Consider the following 16417-nt stretch of genomic DNA (forward strand, 5'->3'; position numbering starts at 1 on the left):
AAATCAGACTGAACTGACCGGTTAAACCGGTCCGACAATGCAAACGGTTCGGTTCTTCACTTAAAACTGTTCATCATAAAATCGGAAACAAACCGTTGAACCAATCAGAAACAAACCGGTTGGACCGAACTGGCAACGGGCCAATTTTTCAGAAATGACGCCGTTTCAGTAAATTAAAAATTAAAAATAAATAAATAAATAAAGCACGCGTTGCTCTGGGTATTGCTCCCTCCCCTCTTTCGTTCCTAGCTTCCTTTCCAGCTTTCCTTCCTTCGTTCTCCTCAAGACCTCAACTCAAAGAAAGAAAACCCTAGCTAGCCTCCACCACCGCCGAACGGAGTGAGTGAGCCATTGCCGCCGTCCATGATTGTCAGAGGCTTCTCTCTCTTCGTCCTGTCCTCAACCCCCTGTTCGCACTTCGCTCTCTTCTTCCTCGCTTGGCATCCATCCTCCATCATCTTTGTCTTATGCACCGTCGTCTTGTTACCGTCGTCTCGTCGCCGTTTCGTTTACAACCCAAAAAAAGAAACAAAGCTTCGGTAGCGCTGAGAGCCCCTTGCCCCCTTCTCTCCTTCTCCACTCTCCAGAACTCAGGTATTTTCAACCAAAGAAAAAGTTAAAAACCCTAGCCTCAGCCGACGTTCGTCTGTCTGTCGAGCTACTGCCGCCATCTGTTCGTCGAGCCACTGCCGTCGTCAGTCACACGCAGGGCTGCTCTCTTCGTGCTGTTCTAAAAGTCTCCAACCCCTGCTCTCTTCTTTGATTACTGATTATTTGATTGTTTTGTGTTATTTTTTTTTGAATGATTATTTGATTACTAATGAGCTCTAGTTATGTTGTTTTCCTGTTTTGTGTGTTGTGATTTCGCTGATTATTGAAGGACTTATGATAATTGATTATTGAATGTCTTTTTATTATTGATCAGGATTACTGATGTTCTGCTGGTTTTGCTGTGTTGCATTTTACTTTACTGTTTTCTACTGTGCTGTTTGGCGTGCTGATGTTTTGTGTTTTGTGATTTCTTTGCATAGTGATGTGCTGCTGGAAACTGAATTGCTATTGTTTTGTGTGTTTGTGATTTACTGTTTTGTGACTTAATTATGCTTAGATGCTGTTTGTCTTCATGATTTATTGATTTCAGTTATGTAGGATTTTGTGATTTCTTTGCAATTTGCATAGTGATGTGTTGCTGGAGACTAAATCGCTACTATTGTGTGTTTGTGTTTTACACTTTCACTGTTTTGTGACTTAATTATGCCTAGATGCTGACTGTCTTCATGATTTATTGATTTTAGTTATATAGTGTGTTCTGCTCTGGAGTGTGACTTCCGACTTATAACTCGGCTACGGTCAGGCTAGGTAGTCCTTCTATAACTCAGAACGTCCTCTCTGGAACCAGGGTGTGGTTGGCGTGGAACCTGCAAAAGGGACTCCAACGCCCAAGTCAGTAATATTACAAGACAATGAGAAATACTTTAAGAGAGAATAAAATAGATGTCTTATGTGGGCTGAAGTGTTTTATTCTTCAGTGTTTAGATGAGGAGAGATCAGAGAAAATCGTATCCCCTAGCGGGGTTAGGAGGTGACTTATATAGACGGGAAAGCTTAATGATTTTACCGTTATACTGACCTTGATAGTAGGGCTGTTATGGATATTTTCTGTTGTTCCCTTATATCTCGGTAAGTTTGGAAGATTCAGCTATTATCGGTTAGTTTTGTAGAATTATTCAAATTTGATCTTTTCTGTTTGTGGTTAAGCTCGGTCAAAGCTTCTGGAATCCAAGTACTTCGGTATGGATCACAGCCCCCAAGCTTGGCCTGTGAAAAAACAGGTTGAGCTTTTTATGTTTTCCGCTTTTTGAAGCTTTATTGTGACCGTAATGGAGCCCCCAAGTTCAACTTGTTTTTTGTTTTTTTTTTGTTGGGCTATTATGTGTTGGGCTTTGATGCGCAGTGTGATTTTCGTTCCCGCTTCCTTTGTTAGTAGTTTTATGAAACGTGGGATAGTGGGTGTCTTGGGAGTTGGGGTTGTCTCTTCAACTGTTTGCGTTGGAGTTTATTACATTGCTCTTAGGACGCGTCATGTCTAAAAAAGGTTAGTAAATTGTATTTGTCTGTTGGTTTTCTTTTCTTTGTAAAAATGGGGAAGAAAGATACTGTTGCTATTGATGAGGGTGATGTCTATAGCTGGGTTGATAGTGATGTTAGGGGTCGCGTATCTGTGTTTTGTAACGATGAGCTTGTGAAACAATTGAATGAGGCTAACTGGGTAAGGCGTGGGCATGATTTTGAGGTTAGGTTTCTGCCATGTAGTGAGAATGATAGAGTTTGTGAGAAAAGGTCTGACTGGAGCTACTTCTATATGTATACGTGTTTGTTGACTGAACTTGGTATACGTTTTCCTTTTACTGACTTCGGGTGTGGAGTTTTACACCAGTTAAACTGTGCTCTGACACAATCGCACCCAAATTCCTGGGCATTCGTTAGAGCTTTTGAATGTCTAATGGATTATTTGGAATGTTATCCTTCGCTTGGTTTATTTTTCTCTTTGTTTCAAGCTAAGGGTGTTCGTAGGGGTGGGTGGGTGAATTTGAGTGGTCATCCAAATCTTTCAAAGATTTTAAAGAAATGTTTGTTAAAGTTCAAATCATTGAAGGTTTTTATCCCTTCTTCTTGGACTCGTTGCTTGAGGAGAGATTTCCAATTTTTTGGTCTCCCGAGCCCAAACAAGTTTTAGATTGGAAAGTAGGGTTTCTAGCGAAGATTTGCTGTTAAATTTTTTGATGTTTGCAATGTCGTCTTCTTCTTTACTTTCTACGTCTACTCTTCTGGAGCTTGAAGGGGATAAGGAGGCATTGGAGGAGTATCTAGGTAACCTGTAGGTTTTGTTGTTTGAACTGTGGTTTGGTGTTTTTATCTTATATGGTGTTTGTGTTTGTTGTGTAGGTGAGAAAACTTTCACGCTCACTACGGCGAATTTGAAGGCTTTTGTTTCGAAGAACAAAAAGAAAGAAAAGGAGGGATCCTCTACCAAGATAGTTAAAGAAGGTGAGGGAGGTGTGGGGAAGCTTGATGGAAGTTTTAAGAGGAAGAGAGGTGATGGTTCACCAAAGGTTGTTGACCTTACTGCTACGAGAGATGGTTCTGCCATTTTTACTCTTGAGGAGATAAGTGCTACTTATGAGAGTCAGGTGGTTCTTCATGGTTATAGGGAAGGTCCGTGTAATTCTCTATGGTCCTCTGGGTACCCGTTTATGGCTGTGGCTGACGAGGTTGCTCAGGTGGATTCTGATGTTAAAATAATTCATGATGTAGGAAAGGTTGGGGTTGCTCGCTATTTACAGGTATATTTTCTAGTGTGCTTTGTCTTTTTGCTATTGTAAATGCTGTTTTGTGATGATTCCTTTTTCGTAGGTGATTGGGGCTAGGCTTCTTTCTATTGGTCGGACTTCAGAGTTGGATGATATCTTGGAGGGTGATCAGGTTGCTGCAATTAAGAAACTGAAAGAGTCTTTGGAGGAGAGGGATGCTCGGGCTGAGAAGTTAAAAACTAAAGTTAGGGGGTTGAAGGAGAAGGTAAAGAATGTTGAGTCTGAGCTTCAGAAAGTTAGGCGAGATCTTGAGTCAAAAGTTGAGGAGGCTGAAAAGGCAAATGCTCAGATTCCTGAGCTGCAAGAGGAGGTTTTGTCAGCCTTTACTCTTGGGTTTGACCGTGCTATAGCTCAGATAGGAGTGTTATCTCCCTCTTTTGATGTTAGTAAATTAGATGTTACAAAAATTGTTAGTAATGGTCAGTTGCTCGATGATGAAGCTCTGTCCGATAAGGGGGACGGGAGTGCTTCTGTTGGGAAAGTAGACTGAAGAAGTTTATCATGTTTTAGTTTGTTTTTTTTTTTTTTGTAAAGCTTGTTGCTTTCTTTTGGAACACTGGATAATGTGTAGTTGACTTTGTTATGGTTTGGTAGACCATGTTTGTACTTTTTTTGAGTTTTGAAATGAATGGATTTGATAGTGTTGTTTTGTTATACATATGAATAGTTTGTACATGTTGTTTGATATGGGTGTGAGGGACCTCATTAAAACCTCCTCCAGACAAAACCCTATGTGGAAAAAATCCTGGGGGTAGGAAAAATAGTATCTCTTCATGTTCATATCACTTCTATGATAAGTAAGACTTCAAAGAGGAAATGTTCCAGATTCCTGGGACTTCTTCGCCTTCTATTGTCTGTAGTTTGTATGCTCCTTTTCCGAGTACTTTGAAAACTCGGTAGGGTCCTTCCCATGAAGTTGCTAGTTTGCCATGTGCATGTTGTCTTCTTGCTTCCTCTGTTTTTCTGAGGACGAGGTCCTGTTCCTGGAATGCTCTTGGTTGTACTTTCTTGTTATATTTTCTTCTAATTATTTGTTGCATTGCGAGCTGTTTTATTCGAGTTTTCTCTCTGTCTTCGTCGATCGTGTCAAGCGCTGTGCGTCTGATGTTGTCATTTTGTTCGGTCGATATTTGATTTCTACGTGTTGACGTTATTGAGACCTCAACTAGGATCATGGCATCTGCTCCATATACCAGTCTGAATGGTGTTTCTTGTGTTATGGATTGAATTGTCGTATTATAACCCCAGAGTACCTCTGGTATTAACTCGGCCCACTCTCCTTTTGCATTGCCGAGTTTTTTCTTAAGAGAGTTGAGAATAACTTTGTTGGCGGCCTCTACGAGCCCGTTGGTCTATGGGTATTCCACTGACGAGAAATGGTGTTTTATCTAGAATTCATTTAAAAAAGAAGCTAAACTTTGGTCGGTAAATTGCCGACCATTGTCAGTGATAATATGATGTGGTATACCAAAGCGACAAATGATGTGTTTCCAAATGAAAGATCTTACTTTATCAACTCCTATTTTTGCTAATGGAGTTGCCTCTATCCATTTGGAGAAGTAATCTATTGCTACGAGTAAGTATTTTACCTATCCTGGTGCTTTTGGAAAAGGGCCGAGGATATCTAGCCCCCATTTTTGGAAGGGCCAGCTTACCTCCAAGGTGTGTAATTGCTCTGCCGGGTTGTGGATGGCCGAGCTGTGCTTTTGGCAGCTGTCGCATTTCTTGACTTTATTGATGTAGTCTTTTTTCATGGATGGCCAGTAGAATCCTGCTCTTGCTATTTTGGATGCTAGGCTTAGTCCTCCTATGTGGTTGCCACATATCCCTTCGTGGGCTTCGTTCATAGTGTCTTCGGCCTCTTCTTTGTTTATACATTTTAAAAGGGGTTGGGAGAACCCTCTTCTGTATAGCTCGTTTCCAATCATAGTGAAGGATGTTGCACGTCTTCTAAATGTTTTGGTAAGGGATCCTTCCTGATTGTATGTATTGCTTGTATGGCGCCCTCCAGTCTTCTTCCTCGACTACTGAAAATATTGATTTGCTACTAAAGCTAGGATTCGTGAGTGTTAGTTGAGATATAGCAAAATCAGTTACAAGCTTTCTGGTTGTTGCTAATTTTGAGAGTGCATCTGCTCGGGTGTTATGCTCCCGAGTTATGTGTGTGATTTGTATAAAATGAAAGTGTGTGAGGAGCTCATTTACTGAGCTGTGGTATTTTTCTAGTAGCTGATCCTTTACCTGAAAGTGGCCTGTTACCTGCTGCACTACGAGTTGCGAGTCGCAGTATACTTGTAGGTGGGTAATGTTAAGGGATTGCGCCAGTCTTAGTCCAGCGAGCAGTGCTTCGTATTCGGCTTGATTATTGCTTGTCTGGAATGTGAATCTGATGGATTGCTCGACTTGTAAATCTTCCTTGTTGGTGAGTAATACCCCTGCTCCAGAACCTTCGTTATTGGAAGCGTCGTCGACATTCCGCTCTGGAGTGGACTTCCGACTTATAACTCGGCTACAGTCAGGCTAGGTAGTCCTTCTATAACTTGGAACGTCCTCTCTGGAACTGGGGTGTGGTTGGCGTGGAACCTGCAAAAGGGACTCCAACGCCCAAGTCAGTAATATTACAAGACAATGAGAAATACTTTAAGAGAGAATAAAATAGATGTCTTATGTGGGCTGAAGTGTTTTATTCTTCAGTGTTTAGATGAGGAGAGATAAGAGAAAATCGTATCCCCTAGTGGGGTTAGGAGGTGACTTATATAGACGGAAAAGCTTAGTGATTTCGCTATTATACTGACCTTGATAGTAGGGCTGTTATGGATATTTTCTGTTGTTCCCTTATATCTCGGTAAGTTTGGAAGATTCATCTATTATCAATTAGTTTTGTAGAATTTAAATTCGATCTTTTCTGTTTGTGGTTAAGCTCGGTCAAAGCTTTTGGAAGCCGAGTACTTCGGTATGGATCATAGTGTTTTGTGATTTCTTTGTGATTTCAGTTTTCGTTGCTTGTTCTCATCTTTAGGTCAACTTATGGACCAAGAATCTTTTATAGAAATATTAAGCCTTGGCTTTGTGACTAATTAAAAGATAGTTAAGTAGCTATAGTGTGCTATTGAACTTGATGAATCCTTATTTTGTTTGAGCATTTCAATGTAATTATCATTTGTTTTATAGTTTCCACTTGTTCTTTGTATTGCAATGTATTAATGTAATGTACCATACTACCGTACTCTTTACAAGTATAGTGGGGTAAAAAATAAACAGATATGTTACACATACAAGCTTTTTTTGCTTATAAATGTTACAAGTTGGCACAAGCTCAACAAAACACACGCACATTACACTCCCACATTCAAGAGTAAATACACGCACGTTACTCAACCACTTGCTGTTTCCAAAGCGCGCTACTCACCATTATGAACGACTCTTCTTCTTCTTCCTCGATGAAAACTACAATTGTCATTTTTCTTCGCGTTCCTCCTCCTCCTCTTCTTCCTTCTTCTTCTCCTCCTTCTTTGTGTTTCTCTTTCTTTTTCTTCGCGTGTTTTATCTTTATCGTCGTGTTTCTCCTCTTTATTCTTTTGATTTTGCAACATTATGTATTTTTTTTCTTTGTTTGATTTTTTTCTCCCAAAAAGAATTATGAGAATATGAAATAAGAAGATGAAAAAGAAGAAACAGCAGAAGATGAGGAGGAGGAAGAAGAAGAGTTCTGAATTATGCAGAACTCATCAGAATAAAAATATACCCAAATATCTTCGTTTTACACCCAATTATCTTCGTATTTACACCCAAATTTGTTGCAGATACAGAAATGAGTTATATTACGTGTACACTAAAATCAGTCACCAAAGTCAGTAAGGGCTGCAAAATACACCCAAAATACACCATAGAAGGGCTGCAAAATACACTCAAAATACACCATATTAAAACAAGCATAAACTATAGAATGCAAATACAACTATAAAACCATCATAAAAAATAATAAAAACTAGATTCATGAATCATAACTAAACAGAAACTAAAACAATTCAATTAAAAGAATAAGACAATTCACCCTCCGTCAGATGAAAAGTCATAAACTGTAAATACACCAAAATTTTTATAAAAATACACCCAAATATTTCTGATCTACACCTGAACGTCTGATATAAAATGGACAAGATTATATTAATTCTAATCAGAACTAGTACATTAGATTCAATTCAAACAAGGAAGAATTAACAGCAAATTTCACAGGCAAGGTTCACGCACTGGTTCATCTGACAATCTGAAATTGAATTATTCATTATCTTCAAAAACGATTTCAGAGCTTGATGTCAAAAAATAGTGGAAATTGAGAATAACGAAGAAAGAGAATAGAGAGAGAAAAGCATGTAAATGAAGAAGGAGAAAGAGAAGGCAAGAAATTTGAAAAAGGAAATGGAATCCTTTCAAAAATTAAAAATCTGTTAGAGGTGCGTGAAACATATATGCATAACAAGCGCGTTTGAGCGTAATATCAATTAGAGGACTTGTAAGACTTGTATAACAAAATCACTTGTATGTAGAGATTAATCCAAAAATAAAAGGAAACCATTTCACTGGCTCTAATATGTCGCATGGGGTTATGAACTACTACAATTGGTTGATTTGTTATTATTGGTCTCCTAGTGGTTTCTTAATTTCTCTTAGGTTATGGAGATTATTTGTCTAAGTTTCATGGTATAGGTTTCTCGGTATTAGTTTTATGGTATTAGTTTGGAAGATATTTTAAAATTTATATTAGATTACAATTATATTTTAGGATGTTTATTTATAATCTATTTGTTATTTTATTCTAAAATGATTTTTTCGATTGAATTATGGTTAGATCGGTTGGACTAGTAAACCAATAACTAAAGTAGTTCGATAATCGATCCAATTTTTAAAATTTTGGTATTTTTTAAGGTTTTGAAAATTGGACTGGTCAATAAACCATTCTAGTTATTGGTTTACTAAAAAAAATCGTTTTATAATAAAATAATAAATAAAATACGAAGAATTGCATCAATTGCCATTAGTTCAAAAGCATGTTCAATTGCAAAGTTTAATATTTTTTAATGTGAAAAGGATAGGGGTACAAGTTAATAAAAAAGAGGTTTAATTAGTTACTTGTTATATTATTATTGAAAATTTTTTTCAATTTTCTATAATTTTTCAACACCCATGGCACTGCATTTTTTTTACTTCAATAAAGTTGTCAATGTAAATCATAAAGGAAGTTTCAGTAATTAAAATGAAGTATTTATATGCTCAAATAGTAATAATTTATTCTGAAGAAAAAGAGATCATAAACAACTAGTTATGTGAAAGTTCAATAAATAAACAAACAAACATATTACAATAATGTACAATACTAGAAATATCAATGATAAAATAAGGAAAAATTATTTTAAAGGATGGTTAGAAAAATTTAATTATTAAAAAAAAATTTTAATACCAAAATTATCAAGAAAGACCAAATTTTTTATAATACTTAAAAAGAATAATCAAATATTTTTATAAAGAAATAAATATATTTTTAATTATTTTTTATTTATTTTTTATAATCTTTAATATATTGTTTGATTCTCAATGTTATATAGATATGTATGAATATTCACTTAGGATTAATTAGTTAATTAATTTAAAAAAAATTATTTTAAAAGGGAGATTTAATTATTAAAAAAGATCTTAATATTAAAATTATTAATAATGATCAAATCTTTTTATAAAGAGACAAATCTATTTTTAATTATTTTTTATTTATTTTTTATAATTTTTATATTAACATTTTTTATTTTTTCTAAAATTTTAATAATTATTATTATTTATTTATTTATTATTTTTTTATTTTTCCAATCTTTTGTCTTTTTTTTCTTGTTGGGTAAAGATCACAAAAATAAAAAAATAAATAAAAATAAATAATAATTAATAAAAATTATTAAAATTTTAAGAGAAATAAAATTTATCAATATAAAAATTATAAAACATAAATAAAAAAATAATTAAAGATATATTTGTCTCTTTATAAAAAGATGGTTCTTCTTCTTAAATATTATAAAAAAATTTGGTCATTTTTAATAATTAAATCTTTCTAACGGTCTTTTAGAATAATTTTTTCATAAAAATTAATGAAGGATTTTTCTCTTCAATTCTATTTTTTGTTCAAGCTTGTGGGGGAACTAGAATCAATCAATAGAATAGTGTTGTTGGGATACTCTTCTTTTTTAATTTTTATATAGCTCAAACAATTTTTTAAAAAATGAAAATTGAGCACAAAACATAACCTTAAAGCAAATAAAACAACACTAAAAAATCAATCATCTCTTCAGAGTACGACTTTCAAACAAAAATAAAACACTCATAATGAGCATTGAGAAAAAAAAATTGATTTTTGAACAAAATAAACTCAGAGTAACTGTACCAGATGCTTTTCGTAAGGGTTGTGAGAGAGAACGGGGACTGGTCGGTCATGACAGTGACGGGTTGGAGTTTTGGAACGGCGGGTGATGGTACCTGCAAAGACACTTCGCCGTTCAAGTCAAAATAAATCTAAGAGATGTATGTGAAGGTTAGGAATAAATATCGTACCTGAAAAAGTCCTTGACTCCTTTTATATAATTTACGGTTATTATCTTATCTTATCTTGTTAGCTAAGATAAGGAAAATATTTGAATTTAAATAAGGGTGTGGTCAGGCTTGTTGGGTCTGGATATCTGGGTTGTAGCTGATTCGATAGGAACTCGGAAACCGGATTCAGAATAGTAACCATTAAAATTTTGACAAACGTAGAACAAAAAATGATTTCTGAACATTGAGGAATGAGGAATGAACACTAAGCAGTGAGCAATAAGGATTGTCAATATGATTTCTGAACAAAAAATAAAAAAAACGAAGAACTACAGTAGTGAGCAAAGCTAAAGCTAATCATTTAGTATTTTAATATGATGAGTGAAAAAAGATGAAAAAAAAAAAAGACGAGGCATGACGAACGAGCAGCCATTGCCTTCGAGGGAGAGCACGACAGCGACTAAGCTACGAGCAAGACGAGGGACAGTGGGCAAAGCGCGATTGAGCAGCGAGAAGAATAGACGAGGAACATGGGAATGAGAAGAGAAGCTGGAGGATGACGAACAGACGAAGCTCTTGGGCGCGACGAACGACAACAGTGAGAAGAATGGCGGTGGCGATGGAGGAGGCTAGGGTTTTTTGGGGGAAAGAAGAAGAACTTTGATCTTTTTGAGGGGGAAATGAAGAGAAAGTGAGAAATTGAGAGTGATGATTGATGAGACAAAGACATTTTCCTTTCTTTTTTAGCAAACGACATTGTTTTCTTTCAACCGGTCAGTTTTCGGTCAAGGTAAAAAACGGCCGATTTAATGATTTTTCACTGGTTTTTTAATTAACGATTTTGTATGCCTAATTAATCATCATAGTAGCTAGGTCTATTTAGATTGTTTTGGCTAATTAATTGTTGTTGGATACAATGTTGTGTGAATTTTGAAGGGGTTTTGGTTCCCCCATTGTCACTTGGGAGTACACACAACCTGGGGACTTAAGATGGCATTCGTGGTAGACAATGGAGAAAGGACCAAATGAGTCATTGCTTCCACCTCCTCCTGATCTTCCAAAATGCTAAAGCTTCACATACAAAGAGACAATAATATGCTGATATCATGGCCTTAAAGGATAGATATCATCAAACTTGTTTAATTTGTGGCAGTTGGTGAACTTCTATTTTATTTGTAGCACAAATCAATAAAAAAATATATTGCTTTTAGATAGCAAAATTCATACGTTTCTTTTTCTTCTTTTCTTTTTTTAGTTAAGTTTAGGATATATACAATGTAATTTTCGAGTGCATAAAAAAATTGTATGTACTTGTTAAGAATTAAAAGTGGTATTGATAATATAATAGTCTTCTTCGATATATCCTTGCCCTACATGTGTATACTCATATGAAAATATCTAATCTAATGAATAACCATTTGAAATCAAAGTAGGGTATGTCCTAAACATGCAAAAGTTAATGTATTGACCTATTAGTTTGGTTGGTGATGGGAGTTGCTTCAGTTTATAGAAAAGCATTAGAGCATAAAAAGGTAAAACAAATTCGCGCCAGGTAGGGGTCGAACCTACGGCCTTCTGCTTAGGAAACAGACGCTCTATCCACTGAGCTACAGGCGCTACATAACAAATCTATTCTTATTTATTTATTTCTTTTAGTTTTAAGTTTATTTTTTATATTTATTACATTCAATTTAAATAAGTAGGAAATTATTTTAATTTAGTCCTTGATTTATATGACTTGAATTTAGTTCCATCTATAATTTGATTTGATTTAATTTAATTATTAAATAAAAAATAATGCTACATGGCTAATAAATATTTTTTTTGGATCGCAATAATTTGCACCCATATTTATAGACGTTTTGCACATAAAGAAGCATATAATTTGTACCTATATTTACTAAAATTTTACACACATAAATTAATAGAGCTTGCACCCACATTTTTCAAAGTCATACATGATTAGTAAAATTTATTGGTTAAAGATAATTTAATATTTGTACTGGTCAAATAATGACAAAAAATACTAAAAATTACTGGATTCTAATTTTTTTTAATTGAAAATATCTTTGTTGTCTATTTTATTTGTAAATTTATTATTTTAGTATCTAATGAATTAATCAAATCAGTTAATTAATACACATAATTAGTATAATTAATTTACTTTAATAAATTAAAAGAAATATATTAAAAATTATTGTCAGAACATTAAAAAAATAAATTAAAAAATACTATATCAAAATAAAAATAAATTGATATAAATTATATGTTTAAATTAATTAATTGATATTATTAATTAGTTATTATTAATTTGATTTAATGAGTTAAAAGAAATAAATAAAAAAATATTCTCAAAAAAATATCATATAAATTTTATTTTTAAATATAGAAATTTAATTTTTATATAATAAGATAGATAGAATAGATTAATTTACGAATAAATTGCATAATTATTTTTCTCTTTGTTAAAGAAAAAAGTAGTTTCACTTGAGAAAATCTACTTTATTGTACTAACTAGGCACGTGATTCAATTTGGGACCCTTAAATAATTCCATAACAAAAAATATTTTTTAAGGTTTTTAATAACTGCTAAATAATATTTATTTAATTTTAATTACAAATTAATTCTTTATATATTATTTAATGCCAAAATCTATTTTTTATTTTATAAATTATTATTTTATCATTCATCTATCATGTTTATTAATAATTAAAAATAAAAACAATAACGAATTAGATCTTTCATTAATCGTAATAAATATTTGGCAATCCTAATCAATATAATTTTATCCTTGATTCGTTATATTCATATAGACTTGTGAAATCGTGTCTGTTAGATAATCAATCGATTGGATGCACAAAACAACCGATTGAATTTTGAAATTGTTTATGTTACCCAATGAATTGAAATTTAATACATGCATTGCAGGTTCATAGCGGATGAAGGCCCGTAAGAAGTACTCGCTTGTTTTTGGAAGGCAGAAAGAGTCACCACCTAGGAATTCATTTGCAACATCTTGCCAATCTTCCCAGTATTATTTAAATCTTGGACAACCACCACCTTGAGTATGCAAATAATTCACTTGACAAAGCCTTGATTCTGTGCATGCATAATGACGAAGGCCTGATTTAAGGTTAGGCTTATTAAAAGAAAGACAGTTTTTTTTTTGAGGCTTGAATAATCAATTTTTTCGTCGTCAATAATTTGCAGATGAAAATTGGATGGTACTTTATACATAGTAAGAAAATATGGGTTCTTTTTAACATTGTTGAGCATAAGGTTTAGTAAGGGGTTGCATAAGATTGAGACCTCGTATTATTTTGAAGACTTCAATCGATTGGGTAACATAAACAATCCATTGAATAAGAAAAAATTCATATACCTTGCAAAATTCAATTGATTATGTATCGATTCTAATCGATTAAATTTTGGAAAAACAAAAAATTTAATCAATTGTTTTGTGCATCCAATCGATTGATTATCTAACAAACATAATTTCACAAATCTATACGGATGTAACGAATTAAGAATAAAATTTTAATTGATTAAGATTGTCAAAATATTTATTACGATTAATGAAAGATCTAATTCGTTATTGTTTTTGTTTTTTATTATCAATAAACATAATAAATGAATAATAAAATAATAATTTATAAAATAAAAAATAAAATTTATAATTAAATAATATATAAAAATATTAATTTATATTTAAAATTAAATAATAACTATTTACAATTATTAAAAAATTTAAAAAATATATTTTATTATAAGACTATTTAATACCCCAAACATTCTCGAACCATTGAAACTGGTGCCTACTAACTAGTAACTACCATGCTTTTATAATTGTTAAGCATAGGTGAGAATCTCTCTTTTCCTTACAACTTACAAGAAGCTTTTTCTCTCTATGTACTTTTTTGCCCTTTTCGAAGGCTTTAAATTATGGCAATTACTCAAATGAAGATGCTAAAAATATTTTTTTATGAAGATTTTTATGTTAAAAGTGTATTTTGTTTGTTTAGCCACACTTTAAAAAAAATAATATTTTTATAACACATCAAAATCAAACCATACATTTTAGAGATCTGCTACACATACAAGTCTTTTTCGCATACAAGTTTATACAAGTCAATCCTAATTCAATAAAATCTACTTTTATAATGCAAGGAAGAAGAGGGAAAGTTTAAATTATATAGAATTTATCAATACACATACATAAAAAATTCTTAAACAATACAATATAAATGACTTGTATAGACTTGTATGTGTAAATGACTTGTATATAGAGAATAATTCTACATTTTATCATCTAATGGTACGAAAAAACATCTTCATATAAAGACAATAATAAAATCTTTATGGTAATATCCACCTTAAATTATATGTAACTGATCATAACTTACATGTTCTAATGTTCACTGTTCAGGTTACTAATCTTAAAAAAATGACATGTCACAAATTTTCAAACTAAAATTCAAAGACGTACCTTTAATTATCTACCGTTCAATATTCATTTAATTAGAGAGTAAACTAGGGAACTCCTTAAAACTTTAGAATATTAAAACTTCTTTTAAAGAATTAAAAAAAAATTAATATTTATGATTATTTTATGTTTTTTTATTTAAAATTTGTTTGGACTAAAATTAATATTTTATTTTAGATCAGTTTGGATTTATTATATTTTATTATTATTATTATTCATATTATATTATTATAACATTTAAAAAATTACCAAAAAGAAAACATTTTAAAAAAAACTATTATAACATTATAATTGAAACAAAAATAAAAAGTTTAAAAAATAAAAAAATCAAAACATATTTTTAGTGTTAATTTTAAAAGACCAAAAAATATCCATTAAGATTAAAATTATTTAATTAAAAAGACAACAATATTCTTCTAGTATTAATATTATTTAAATATATTAAAATAAAAAGACTAAAATACCATTTATTTTGTGTAAGTATATTAAAAGGAAAAAAATTTTCTATGCCATTAATTACTTCAAAATATTTATGAATTTAACTTTAATTTAAAAAATTTAAATATACAATTTATATATTAAAAATATACAATTTATATGATTTTTACCTAACTTTAATTAAACTTCAACTATTATTTATATATTGTTTTATTTTTATTTTTCTTCTTTGCAAATTTTTTTTTTAGAAATCTAATTCTAATTCAATATTAAGATCAATGCAAACTATATGATCGGTCCAGATTTAGTCACAAAAACATATTTATCCGATCTATTTCAAAGCGATCAAATTTAATCAGTTCAATTCTCAATTTCTTCCAAATCCAATCCAAGCCAATCCGATTACACCCTAACTTCGTGGATTAAATATTAGAAGCAATAACTCTAGTTACAAATCTGACGATAATGTAATACTATTCTGCTCCTTGATTTGTGACTACTTACTTAAAATTATTTTTAAATTTAATTTTAACTATGAAAATTTAAAATTACATTCAACTAATAATAACCTAAAATAAACATCTCCAATAAAATCTTAAAAAAAATTATGCAGTACCTCAATACATCTAAATTTATTTTCAATATCTCCTTTTTCTTTTGAAATATCTTTTGACAAATTAATTTGAAATAACACTTTAAAAAAATTATTAATTCTGTTTCAAAAAAAAAAAATATATATATATATATATCTTAATTAAATGGTATGTTATAATGTAATTAATTTTTAAAATTATGATGCTATAGATGAAAAAAAAAGTAGTATATAAGATAAGTTTTATGAGATAAATTATAATATTAAATAAATAATTAAAATAAATAAAATTTAAAACTATTAATTAATTAGAATTTATAAACGAATGTAATAATTTTTATAACTTATATACCAATAGAATATGTTAAATTTCCAATAATAAGTCATTAAATTTTTTTTAATAATAATCATAATTGCCATTTTATTAAAAATATATTTTAGAGGTTATAATTAATATGTTTATAGTTTTACAAGATGAATGCATTAATTATTGAATAATCTTATCAATATACAATAAAAACTCCATGAATAAATATCTACTAAAACATTGTGACAACGCACATTATAAGATGAATGCATTAATTGTTGAATAATCTTATCAATATACAATAAAAACTCCATAAATAAATATCTACTAAAACATTGTTACAACGCACATTATAATATTAATAATGTAAAAAAGTTTTAAAATTCCAAATAACACAAAAATATTGTAACGTCCATCAACTAAATGAGAATCAAAATCATAATGTAACTTTGTTTACATAATTATCGGTTTAGCATAACAACTTCTATTACCTCTAAAGTTAAATCTCACGTTCCTTCAGTTTAATTATTCTCAGTAGAAAAATACTCCATTAACAAAATGAGGTTTTTCCTATAAATAATTAATCAATATTTCTCAAAATGATAGTATATACAACCACAAAGAACTGAAACTAGAGAATTGCACTATTCTCGTA

At 31.3% G+C, this 16417-nt stretch overlaps 1 protein-coding gene and 1 non-coding gene across 3 annotated transcripts; one reads left to right on the top strand and one right to left on the bottom strand.

Annotated features, from left to right (window-relative positions):
- Positions 1 to 210: 210 nt before the first annotated feature.
- Positions 211 to 4025, top strand: LOC112768984 (uncharacterized). 2 transcript variants are annotated; one of them, XM_025813365.3, is made up of 3 exons: positions 211 to 594; positions 2947 to 3344; positions 3415 to 4025. In XM_025813365.3, exons 1-3 carry the CDS (start codon positions 468 to 470, stop codon positions 3859 to 3861), a joined length of 972 nt encoding a protein of 323 aa, XP_025669150.1. In that variant the 5' UTR covers positions 211 to 467; the 3' UTR covers positions 3862 to 4025. The 2 variants fall into 2 exon arrangements, with proteins under 2 accessions (XP_025669150.1, XP_025669151.1); XM_025813366.3 differs by having other exon boundaries at positions 213 to 2871.
- Positions 4026 to 11485: 7460 nt separating this feature from the next.
- TRNAR-CCU (transfer RNA arginine (anticodon CCU)) lies at positions 11486 to 11558 on the bottom strand. Its single transcript has one exon. It is a non-coding gene; the product is annotated as a tRNA-Arg (tRNA).
- Positions 11559 to 16417: the final 4859 nt, after the last annotated feature.

This window comes from Arachis hypogaea, chromosome 18, assembly GCF_003086295.3.
Source record: "Arachis hypogaea cultivar Tifrunner chromosome 18, arahy.Tifrunner.gnm2.J5K5, whole genome shotgun sequence".
In the NCBI taxonomy this organism is placed as follows: Eukaryota; Viridiplantae; Streptophyta; class Magnoliopsida; order Fabales; family Fabaceae; genus Arachis; species Arachis hypogaea.

Bases quoted from the DNA above. Each gene is read 5' to 3' on its own strand.
- LOC112768984 (XM_025813365.3), top strand. From the start codon at position 468: ATGCACCGTCGTCTTGTTACCGTCGTCTCGTCGCCGTTTCGTTTACAA. The intron at 595-2,946 runs GTATTTTCAACC...TTTGTTGTGTAG, and splicing joins CTCCACTCTCCAGAACTCAG to GTGAGAAAACTTTCACGCTC. The intron at 3,345-3,414 runs GTATATTTTCTA...CCTTTTTCGTAG, and splicing joins GGGTTGCTCGCTATTTACAG to GTGATTGGGGCTAGGCTTCT.